At 44.1% G+C, this 12,382-nt stretch overlaps 3 protein-coding genes across 3 annotated transcripts; 1 reads left to right on the top strand and 2 right to left on the bottom strand.

The window, feature by feature from the left end:
- Positions 1-36: 36 nt before the first annotated feature.
- EAF02_006495 (uncharacterized protein) lies at positions 37-2,174 on the top strand (the record flags this gene model as incomplete). Its single annotated transcript, XM_038902543.1, has 2 exons — positions 37-1,810; positions 1,870-2,174. The coding sequence occupies 2 exons, from the start codon at positions 37-39 to the stop codon at positions 2,172-2,174; spliced, it is 2,079 nt and encodes a 692-aa protein (XP_038757763.1).
- A 1,849-nt stretch (positions 2,175-4,023) lies between these two features.
- EAF02_006494 (uncharacterized protein) lies at positions 4,024-7,550 on the bottom strand. Its single transcript, XM_038902542.1, has 2 exons — positions 4,872-7,550; positions 4,024-4,799 (listed from the first exon to the last, which is right to left on the bottom strand). The coding sequence occupies exons 1-2, from the start codon at positions 7,146-7,148 to the stop codon at positions 4,506-4,508; spliced, it is 2,571 nt and encodes an 856-aa protein (XP_038757762.1). The 5' UTR covers positions 7,149-7,550; the 3' UTR covers positions 4,024-4,505.
- Positions 7,551-10,170: 2,620 nt separating this feature from the next.
- Positions 10,171-11,928, bottom strand: EAF02_006493 (uncharacterized protein; the record flags this gene model as incomplete). The annotated part of the gene is made up of 5 exons (XM_038902541.1): positions 10,171-10,931; positions 11,155-11,379; positions 11,442-11,561; positions 11,737-11,793; positions 11,850-11,928. 5 exons carry the CDS (start codon positions 11,926-11,928, stop codon positions 10,171-10,173), a joined length of 1,242 nt encoding a protein of 413 aa, XP_038757761.1.
- Positions 11,929-12,382: the final 454 nt, after the last annotated feature.

Below are 12,382 nucleotides of genomic sequence, written 5' to 3'. Positions count from 1 at the left end.
CAAAGGCCCCCTAGATAATGGATAATCTTTATCAAAATGTCTACTTATTCCGGTAAATTTCAGTACGACGACCTGTCAGAGACAGATTCGATTCGACTTTTGATCCTCCACCCAGGCACACTAGGGTCCCCAATTCAAAGCGATCTCATTCACACAACATTACGTGATTGTCGCTACGATATTCATGGGAATTACACGGCTCTTTCCTATGTTTGGGGCGATGCAAATGATACAACCTACATTTTTGTCGATGGATTTCGATTTGCTGTTACCGTGAATCTCGCCGCAGCTTTACATGATTTGCGAGATGAGAAGCGACAGCTACGGTTATGGGCCGATGCTATTTGCATCAACCAGACAAACAACCTTGAACGCAGTCAGCAAGTTGGCTTGATGAAAGAAGTATATAGTTATGCGCAGACCACAGTGATCTATTTAGGAGCTTTGGTAGAGCAGACGAAGAGTTTATTTGAGCTCATGAACCAACTAGATCCGGACAGAATTAAGCTTCTAGAAATGGTCGATGACGCAATTAAAGATATCGTGTCACGACCATGGTTCACTAGGGTATGGGTGTATCAAGAACTAGTGCTCTCAAACGTAGTATTCGTGCAAGTTAGGCGACTGCGAGTTCCTTGGGATTATCTCTGCGAGGTTTTGTTGGACAGATATAGAGACCCGAGAGAGCGAAATAATCCTCACAAGGATAGAACAATATTATCAAAGACCACATTGGATGTATGCCACGACAAAGACTCAGCAACAGAATCAAGAACGTCCCACTTGAACTCAATTGTCCCAACTATGCACGAGATACGACATAATCACGATACGCAAAGCTACCGATTACTGTGGAATATGTATGAGGCAAGGAGAAACTATCAGAATTGCTTAAGGTATGGAGGAAGAGTGGTCTCCCTTCTGGATGTTTTGATTTCTCGAAGAGGTTCAAAGGCTTCGGATTTGAGAGACATAATATACGGCCATCTGGCTGTCGTGGACCTTCAGCTCAAACGCACATATGAGAGGAACAATGACTCCGTACCATGGCCATTAATTCGCAGCCGGAGCCCACAAAATTACATCCCCGTCGTAGATTATACTAAGAGTGTGGAGGATGTTCTCAATGAAGCCGCCCGTTTTACCTCTTCTTTTCGGTCTATACATGGCCTATTGAATATACTGTATAATGCAGACGTGAACGCATCATACACTCGAAGAAGCAATCTTCCTTCCTGGGTACCAGACTGGACGCTGGATACAAGCAGTCTTCAGGGTCTTCCTTGGTTCTTTGACGAGACTGATATTCGGAATATTTCTGAGGACACGCAAGCTGAAGAATCGATATCAATAACAATAAACGGAATTTCAAGAAGGATATTGCAGCTGAACTCCATACCCGTTTATCCACATATTTTGTCTTTTGTGTATGACGGTAGTTCTTACGAACTACAAGTCGTTGAAAAGGTAGCCCGAGTAGTAGTAGAAGATGAGCTGGCATACGAATCTGCTAGACAGAAATTAACTGAATCTGTCATAAATATGTTCAAGTTGAGGGACGATTTGGGGATGCAGCACCAACTTGAATATAAGGACGTTTTTCGACTGATTTGTTCTCTTTGGAAAAGCTTGGGAGCAGCAGGTATACATCCGATTACATCCGAAGACCTGCCTTGGTATCCAGAAGATGCTTTGATCGGTTATTTATCCAAGTTCACGCGAGATCCGATGAACACTTTCGACTCTTTCAGAAGCCCAAGCAAGCCATATCCAAACTTTCTTATCAACATAATCATCATTGCCTTGAGAGGTAGGACTAGCCTAGACATATTTCGGGGATGAAATTCGCAAGATTTTACACTGGGGAAGTCGGCGTTGTGCCTCCTGCAACGGAACAAGGTGATTTCACCCTTACCGAATTGAGAGACGAAAAAGACGAAAATAGCCAAAACTGCTGTATGTTTCGATCAAAAGAAGATCTCAAAAACGAAACATACAGCAAGGGTACCCGTGCAGAGATTGACACGGGGTTCAAAGGCTTTTTTACTGTATACCATTGCACATATCTTGGTAAAGCATGGGTTGACCGTCACTCCCCAGAAAAATTAGCTTTCAAGGTTGCGAAAAGAAATGCCAAACTAGATCGTGACGTTAGCGTCATCGCCATTCATTAGTTTTGAGAACCATAGACTTGTGTGTATTGGAAATACATCACACTCACACGTATAACCAATAGTCCGCTTTTCAATGGAAAGCGTATCGCCTTGGATATCACATGTCATTTACTCTAATCTCTGAACCAAAGATTCCCAACTTAAACTCTCGACTTCTCACCTTCTCATCAACTACCATCTGTTCCTTAAAAAACAACCTCCAACTCTCATTTACCTCCGTAAAATCGAAAAATAAACACCTCAATGATCCTCCACTAAAATCTCTCTGACTTCCATCTACCCGCTCTTTGTTCCTCGACATCTCCATAGGTGCTTCAACAGCAACAACCAAGTCCACTTCTCCAATCTCTCTATCTTTAATCAACTACTCTCTGTCCATCTTCCTCACCTATTAACTCTCATCTCTATCCATAACTCTGCACAATCATACATACATCTCCCCTCAAATCTCTTCTTTCCTTATATCTGAAACCATACCCCATTCCCATGCCATGCCATCCCATCTCCAAATCCCCATCCCTCCACTCCCACACAACCTCCAACCAACTTACATCTTCCCATCCAATACCAAACCATCCCACAACATGACATGATATTTACCAAAGTAACCACTAACTACACTTCTCTTTCTTTATCCATCTCCCGAGTCTTCCACACCAAAATTCCACAAAAAAACCCCAAGAAAGAATTCAGAAATCCGAGAACATCCTCCTGACAAGCGCACACGTACTCGCTCGCTAACTACTAACCACTCTACTCAAAAACGCATATATAAAAGAAGAATAAACAGCGTGTGTTTAAAACATAATATACGAAATAATTCCAAGCTGTAGATCTTCATTTATAAACTTTGGATACATGGATTTTTAGAGTGTTTAGAGATATTGAGATGGTTGGATAGTTGGGTAATGAGATGGGACTACTAGATAGGTACTTTTGTTTCCCGATCTTTACAGCTAGTATTCAATAGATATAAAAGAAATGCGTCAAACCATCTGACAATCCTCTTCTCTGTCCTCCCCCTCTCTCCTTTCCTCTCTATCCCATCATCTTATCCCATCATCCTATCGTCCTATCATCCCATCCACCTTTCAAACTATACAAACCACAAACTATATACAAACCACAAATTCCAAACTACAAATTCCAAATTACAATTAACCCCATCCAAATATACCTATCTACATATATTAAAAACACTTCCAAATATTCATTTATCATTTATTATCTATTACCTATCACTCATTATTTATTATTCATCACTCATCATTTATCACCCATTCAGTACTCACTACTCACTACTCATCACTCAGCACTCACCACCCATCTACCTACCCCATACTCATACACCTATCAACTTACAGCCCATCCACCTATCCACTCATCCATTCCTCTCTCCTCCAAACTCTCATCGCAATACTCAATACTATAATTCATTACACATACCTACACATACCTACACACACACACATTCTCCATCTACCCATCTCCCTCCCAAAACCAAACTACTCTACTTCCTACCGAATTCTACTCATAATATAATACCCCGGGGCCTACCTACTTCCTACAAATCAATAAACAATGAATCAAGAAATCACAACATCACAACAATCAAACACCATCAAAAAATAGCATTTCAACAATCTATTCATCAATCCACAATTCCCACACATTCCGTTCCATCCCAATCCATTCCATTTCAATTCTCCTCCTTCGTTCCCCTTCAAATCAAGAATCAATAATCATTCAAGATACAGAATAACTCGCTCTTCTATCCATACATATATACGCTATGTGCTTCACTCCACTCCACTTCAACCCTCCCTATTTCACACCTCCCCTTCCCTGCCCTTCCCATCTCCTCATCTCAATCTACACCCTGTCCCACCCTTTCCTACCCCCCTCGCTTCCATTCTCGCTTCGATATCCACCAAAATATTTTTCTCCATCCCCTCTTCCCACCTAAAGCCCTTCTTCAAAAGAGAATAAAAGAAAATCCTCTCAAAGAAAATTCAATCAAGAAAGTTCCATTAGCACTTCACCCAAACCCCAAACGCCAGTCGTCCCGCTGTCTCACGACGACACGTATATATTTTGAGCTCCATCCCATTATATTCCGAACCCAAAACGCTTAATTCACAGCCCTCAACCCAAAATTCACTGGACAAGCGAAAAAGTAAAACTTCCTCCCTCCAAGTAATGCTACTACAAATGAAAAATGAAACAAATGAAAATCCTCTCATGCTAAATGCCAGCGCCATGTCTGTGTCAAAACAGAGTATCCACCTGTTCCACGACCCCATAAATCAAGTGTTTCTTCAATCTTCCCAATCACCCAACAACAGCTTCCCCTTCTACTATTCCACCTCCCTGACCCAACAAACTCAATTTCGAACTACTTCCCCCCTGACCCCCTAATCCTCCCAAACTACCCATTGAATTTCTGTTCTTCTTCTTCGCCTTCACAACGCTTTGAGCATCCTTTTTCTTCGCATCAGCAGACTCTTTTTCCGCTGCTTGTTGTGAACTAAAATCTTTCCATTTGCGCCAACCATCGAAGTCGATCAATGCTTGCATACATCCCCATTCCATAACTTTACGTTCGAGCCAGACGAAGTTAACGGGCTGTTTGAAAGCGTGTTAGTACATTATTCAAAATATCATATATGTAAACGAATTACAATGAAATAAACAAACCTTTGTCAAGAAATCATTACAACCCGCCGCCAAAGCCTCGTGTCTATCGCTCTGCAACGAACTAGCCGTCAAAGCCACAATGATGACCGGACTCTTAAATAGTACCGTATCTGGCAATTTATCACCTTCCTCTGGTTCCTCTTCCGCCAACATTTTTTCGCTAGGTGCACTACTACTTGCACTACTGCTAAAAACTCCAATACTATTGAGTCTCTCCAGTCTACGGATCTCCTTTGTGGCCTCGAGTCCGGACATGATGGGAAGTTGGATATCCATTAGTACTAAATGGAAACCACCGCCTCTCCACTTATTCACGGCTTCGCGACCATTCATTGCAGTTTGCCAGCGGACTTTGAGACGTTTCATGAAGGCTTCCAGAAGTTTCAAATTGATAATATTATCTTCAACGATGAGGACATTGATTGGGGGGACTGCACCATTGAGCATGCCTGCTGGTAAAGAAGGATGATCGACACCAGCTTTCTTTCTAGTTCTCTTCTGTGGCCGGGGGGACGATACCCTGGGAGGAGGTGTAGCGACTCGTTGTGGTGCGAGTTCCTGGTTTGGAGCAGGTGGTGTTGGAAGTGGTGGGGGAGGGGGAATTGCGGATTTTTCTGAGGCACTTGAGTGAGTTCTTGATCTTGGGCCACGTTGAAATTGCGTACCATTATTTGTAACAGGGGGTTGACTGTGTCCACTGATGACTGTAGGAGAAGAAGTATGAGTTCGTCCTATCCTTGGTCTCGAGCTATGATGCCTTCTCTGAGCCGATGGAGAAGGTAAGGCCGGTACATGACCAGTTGTAAGTACGGACATAGCGTGTGCTATCAAGGGAGCTGTATTCTGGTTTCCATTAGGGACCGGGACACTATGCGATAAGCCTGGAGAAGGAACCGGTAATGGCATAGGTGGGAAGTAATCAGATCCAGCTTCGGTAGGCCGTCCTTCTTCATAATATACCGGATGTCCATTGGGCCTAGGAGACGGTTTGGGTGTTCTTCTAACGGGTACATCAATTACTAACGCTTCATCCACTGTTTGACCACCGGGAAAATATGCGTCGAGTGTTCGACTCATCGGCTCTTCTGGTCCTAAAATTCTTTCCTGCCTCTGCTGCTCTCTTGGTATAATCCTTAATGTAACATCCGGCGCATCAAAACTTCTTCCCAGCGAATTCGCATATTTCTTCAAAATCATATCTCGCACATCGTCGACCAAATCATCCTCATGTATTGTAACTAATGTCGCAGAAGCACCGGGCCTTTTAACCCATATCTTTCGAGTAACCATCGCTGCGCTTATCGTTAAAGCTCCGTGATTGGAAAAATAATCAGCACCAAGAATTCCTCCCGTTGGTATGCTGTTGACTTGAGGTTGTGCTGGCAATTCTGCTTCCAATAATGTCTTGATTAATTTTGTTTGTTGATGGGGAAGTAAACTTTGTCGTCTAGATAATTCGGGTTTTCGAGGTGTAGGTTGATGAGTAGTGTTGTTGGAACTGATAGGGCTTTGCGGTATCGAATTGCCAAATTTCGCGTCTTTAGGTTCTAGTTGCGGCTCGTCCTGAATTTCATCCTTTGCTTCTGCTTCCTCCTCTTCGTCTTCTTCCAACACCCGCGGTATATCTGTATTCGGAGTTGGAAAATCTGTTGACGTGGAAAAACTATCGTGTTTATTATTCTCTTCTTCGATAATTAATTTTGAATTGGCGAAAGGTTGTTGTTTGAAATTTGGTGTTGATGGAGAGGTTGTCTGTGAATGTTGATGAAGTTGTTGTTGCAGATCGCTACTCATATTATTTCGAAAGTTTAACCTTAGTTCGGCGCCAATTCCATCTCCCTGTTGGTGGCCTTCTCTTCCTCCTCCTCCTCCTCCTCCTCTTCCTCTTTCCCCTCCGTCCCCTCCGCCCCCTCCGCCTGCTTCGATACCGATATTATCATTATCATGAACTTCAACCTGAATTACCTCTTCAAACCTTGATGTTTCTTTTGGACTTTGATTACGACTTTCAACCATACTATTCCGATTACCAGAACCCGTACCCGTACCATTCCTTGACGACCCATTTGTTGACCCTCCATATATCGATGTTCGATGCAATCTGAAACTCGCCCTTTCTCGCAAAGTTCGAGTTATCGATTGTTGATTCTTGTCTTCTTCTCCCTCTCGAGAAGGATTCTTTTCCTCGTCATTATTCGCGGACCCTACCGAGGAAGCATGTGAATGTCGTCGTTGAAATTTCGCTCTCAATCGTGTTTTTAAATCTCCTATCGTCATTTGGAATCGTTGAATGTGATTCTTCTCCTCAGGCCTAATAGCCTTGTGAGAAAGTAAAGTCGTCAAATCCTGCCGTTTGTTTTTGAGGTTGAACTGAATCTTGATCTTTTGTGATGAGTGAAACTTTCTCGAGAAAGCGATTGGATGCGCGTGAGGTCGTTGAGGGTTCAAATGTAATGCTGTACAATGATTACACGCGACATTCGGAAGTTTTGATTGAAGGGTGGAAGGGTAGGTACAGTAATGGCGTTGATTTCGTGGATGGGTTGCGTTGTGTACCTACTCGGTATCGCGGGTGAAGTAAATAAGGTAAGTTGTCGTCGCAATGTAAATAGTTTATGTATGTATGTATTTATTTATTATTATTATTGGAAAGGAGGGAAAGAGGGAAAGAGGTCCAGACAGAGTGAATATCATCGACAAATTAAAAGGAAATTATAGACCAAGCAGTAAATATATATATACATACATATTATATACCTACCTACCTTATTACCTTCCCTTACCTAGCTACCTACTCTTTCCATCCCATTCCCATCTTCGTCATCGTAACTTACCATGCAAATCTCAATATTCCGTACCACCTAATAACCACCTAATAATTAATCACTGCTAATCTCGCCTTTTGCCCACGCCAGCACATTATCAGAAATCTAATTTCACTGGTCTATGCCCATCTGTGTACTCCATCAAAGCAAAAGAACCGAACCGGACCAGCTAGAACATGACCCCGGCAGAAGAAGGAGAAGGAGAAGGAGAAGAAGAAGAAGAAGCAATGGCACATCATTTCCCCCTGCTATTTTTTCCTTTTTTGCCCATTACATTACATGTAAAGTTGCTGTTCTCCCAATCCAAAGTTTCTCTCTCTCTCTCTCTCCTCTTCCTCACCTCGGTCTTTGGCCACAGATCTACAATTCCCCAACTTTCTCCCAGAGGACTACTATCTACTCCCACCTCTCTTCCAATCGAACCCCTCAATCAGCTATCAAACCCTCACCAAGCCCTGCGAAACCACAACTAGGATCTTTTCCATCCACGCCAGAAAGCGGAAGCACCGCACTGCACCGCACTGCACCGCATCGCACTACACTAACCAACCCCATAGCGCAGCAGCAGCACCTATCCATCCCCTCCCCTCGCACGCCCCAACCCTCCTCCCTCAAATCCCGCAACCGATCCTCGCCCACTCATCCATCCTTCCACCAGCACCACCCAACCATCTAGAACCTCGCGCCACGACGATCCCCCAACGTGGAAGACGCACATCATATCATATCAAACCTCTCTCTGATCTCTGCGCCCTATCTCCCAGACACCACCTCCATTTCCTCGTACGCCACACCTCCCAACCCTGCATCGTCCATACCCATAGACACACACTACCGAGTACCTCCAAAACATGCCTCGAAAAAATCGTATGATGTCTCTCGCGACTCCCCAACCACATCTCGCCCGCCTCTCCTTAGGTACCGTAACTCCCAACTCAATGTTTCACTCCCATCACATCACATCACATTACATCACACCTACTCTCCCATACCAGCATACCAGTATCTATATTTACCATTTCCATCCTTCCATCTTCACCCATCGCCCCGTCGGCCTGTGGAATTGAGTTTCGTTGGGTACCTACACTTTTCCCTAACCCTATTTCGCCACTACATTCCCCATAAAAATGCGTGAACAGTGAAACCGAGCATGCCGCGCAGTATCGAAAAACGCGGTATCAAAACTACCTACCTGCATAGTATCTCGATCTCTATACCAAGCATGCCATGTGCCTAATGTATATAAGAATCCAGAGATGTAGATCCCAAAGCCATCATGTGAGTCAACGGGTCATTCAAACGGAAGTAAAAAGAAATATTCAGTAATTAGAAGATTTTGATTCTGAGCGTGACACACTCTTCAAGTCTACCTAGGTATAATGACAAATTACCAACTTATGACATCGTTAACACTCATAAAATTCACTCCATCCAGATCAATCTTCAAACATCCACTAGCATTCACAGCAAAAATGATACTTATAAATATATACCAAATCGTGTCCATTCGCATCAATTTGTCATTCTGTGTGTAACCCATCCATATATTATACCCAGCCTGATGGCCTGCCCCATCCTATTGATCCGTCTCCTCCTCATTCACTCAAATATCATTACCCATTTCCCCAATACGCAAACATCCTAATTACAAACCCCTTCCAAATCTTTCCCTCTCCCTCGATAAACCCTAAAAGAAAGACAATCCTAATCTCATCAGTACCAGCCCCGTGCCATTCCTTGTCATGCCCCAGACCCAACCCTACAAGATATCACAGCAGAACGCTCTCACGCAAGACCCGGACCACAAGCGAGCGAAGGAAATCAAAGAAATCTCACACGCACACAACATACAACAAGAAAGGCGAAAGCGCTCATCCCCAATGATTCAAGAGACTTTTAATTCCATTCCATTTCATTCCCGAGATCATCAAGTTTCATCCCACTATTCCATTTGTTGTTTAGTTTTTACTCCCTCCTTGATATAGTTTTCCCACCTCGAAACATAACACCCCATGTGTAGGAAACGAAAAGCAAACACCCGTACCAAAACGCTCGCATAATATCAAACCCCACTTCAAGACCCCCAGATTGTTGTTTCGCCGTAAATGCCAGGAGACAAAAACAAAACAGCAAAATCCATGCCTACCCGTTATTACCATTTGAACATCCGAGAGAGAAAAAAACAGTAACAGACTCCTCCCTTGTGGCCGTTGCTGAGATTCAATTAGACTCCCGCAATATGTGCTGAAAGCAAAGCATGATAGCGAGGTGGTGAAAAACTCGCTCCCCTCCGTCCAGAACCTGCCTTCCGATAAATTCTGCAAAGGTTCCATACGCCTGCCATGCCAAGCTTATTATCGATATTCTTTTGTCCTTTCCCACCTACCACGCGCAAACATATGCAGATATCAATCAATCATACCCCTGTCCTTTCGCGCCTGTTTTCTATGTTTATTCATATTCCCATACCCAATTTATCCCCATACCGAAGCCTGTACACCAAGATTCTTGTTACCCCAAACACCGCTCTTAGATCCCCAGCCTAATCCACTTTCAGTCTGTCCTTGCGGGTTGGGGTTTGACGCCGCGGAAGTCGTTCTTGCATCCTTAGATTCAGTAGTTGAATCATTAGCAGCAAAGCCATAGCTTAGTGGAGATGGCAAAGGGGTAGTGGATCGCTTATTTAAAGCTGGATTGGCAGCTTGACCACTAGGTCTAGTGCCAATTGGAGCCACGCCGCTAGCGGGAGCCTTTCCTCCTTGGCGTGGTGGGGATCCACCGGGGGAGGAAGTCGAAGTCCGACTGGACTGTTGAGCAGCAGATTCGAATAGGCTAAAGCTGGTAGGGTTGGACGATGGGGAGGATGTGCTGTTAGCACGAGATCGTTGTTGACCTGGAGCCTGTGCTGTTGCGGCAGATTGAGACTCGGTAGCATTTTGCTGATTTGAGTTTTCCGCCTGGCTAGCTTGAGAATTGAAGTGCTCAAAGGCAAGAGGCGAGTGTCCCCTGATAGCACCTGGTGCAGCATTAAGGGTTTGCGAGGTGGACCCCTGATTGGTTGGGCGCGGGGTACCATTTTCATCGAAACTGCCATTTTCGGCATTGAAGGCTGGACCTTCCCCATAGAGAGCACTTCGCTGACGGGCAATCAACTCACGACGTTCTTCCTCGCTCATACCGCTACCTGGGCTTGCGATACGGTCTGGTTTGCCTCCCAAGATTTCAGCTGTAACGCCTTATTCCAGTCAGTAAATGTGCATAATAGATCTCAAAGATAAACAACAAAGACAGATTTTTCTTTCAATTTCACACAGGACAGTTGTAGGCGAGATGAAAAGAGTCATGAAAAAAGTCATGTACAAAATTTTGACTGATAAAAACGAACCACTGGGTAAGAGCCGCTGGGTACAGGGTATTTGACAAATAAGACTTTTATACATTGGAAGAGGGTGGCCTACTTCGATTATATTGCTGCTCTTGATGATAGTTGCGCAATTCTCTCTCACGTTGAGCCGCCATTCTCCTCTTCGCCTGCATCACTTGTTCGGCTTCATTTGCGCCTCTCGATGGTTGGTGTCGCTGGTTGGCATAGAAATTCTGAAGATTGGATCCCGAGAAAGACCGAGCATCACCGAAATCGCTAACCGAATGGTGTCGTGGAGGACCAGCAGTCATTCGAGGATCTAAAAACAATAGAGTTAGGGCTGAAGAGTTTCAAGTTGTCCTCTCTGAAGGTGAAGCATACCGAATTGTTCCGGAAAGGTTCTCGAAGGACCAACCATTGGCATGGAATCACGACGACCACCCGCTGGTAGGTTGAACATTTTTCCACTCTTGACTAGATTGTCAATGGCACGGTCGACCTCTAAATTTTCAAACTCATCAGCTTCTTGATCATGAGATTCCTAGCACATTCATCGAGACCATGTAAGGATATAGATCATTCCCATCCTAACCCCAAACACCAAAACCCTCTCCTGCGCAAGACAAAAAGGGCGAATGGACCTATTCCTACGACCAGTGTATTTCATTGAACGTACCCTCGATTTGTGTGCTGAAAGCAGTGGAGTCCTCACGCGGAACGACTGAGCTGGCGCCTGTGACACCTGTTAATTGACACCCTGGCGATAACATGAAGAGTTTCCAGACATACCAGAGCGAGCAGGTGGGGTTTGTTGCTCCCAAGAAGGTTGCCCGGAGGCAGACCATTGCTGATTATCGTAATAAGACATTTTTGGCAGATTGTCAATTCGAATAGATGCTTCGAAAGAACTGAGGGCCAGCAGGGTGCTCGATCTGAGTGAAAGGAACGTATACGACTAAGATTGTCGTGAGTATGGAATTCTATATAATGATTTCTTGCAATTAGTAATGATCGATTGAAGAAAAGTCAATATCCTCTAGAGATGATACTTGGAGGCAAAATCCCTCGAAGATTGGAGCGCATACAAGGAGAAGAAAAAAAGGCATGAACGTATGTAGCCGAGGATTGAAAAATGATATTGTAATAGCAGCGAAAGCGGCGTGTGGAAGTTTTGGAGGAGGGGAAAGAAAAAGCGAAGCAAGAGAAAATCTGTGTCTCACTACTAGATTTTTTTTATGAAGGAAAAAAAGTTCAACTCACCAGGAAATGAGAATCCAGCAACCACAACAACAATGAGTGAGACTGAACACCTTGTGGAATAA

Source organism: Botrytis sinoallii (genome assembly GCF_014898435.1).
Source record: "Botrytis sinoallii strain Bc 23 chromosome Unknown BSIN_010, whole genome shotgun sequence".
NCBI classification, from domain to species: Eukaryota; Fungi; Ascomycota; class Leotiomycetes; order Helotiales; family Sclerotiniaceae; genus Botrytis; species Botrytis sinoallii.
The sequence above is the reverse complement of the archived record's forward strand: the minus strand, read 5'-3'. Positions and strand labels throughout refer to the sequence as shown.

What these genes read in the sequence shown, in the direction of transcription:
- EAF02_006494 (XM_038902542.1), bottom strand. Translation starts at nt 7,148, where the DNA reads ATGACGATAGGAGATTTAAAAACACGATTGAGAGCGAAATTTCAACGA. An exon ending in GTAATGATTTCTTGACAAAG is followed by an intron (nt 4,800 to 4,871) that starts GTTTGTTTATTT and finishes GCTTTCAAACAG; the next exon opens with CCCGTTAACTTCGTCTGGCT.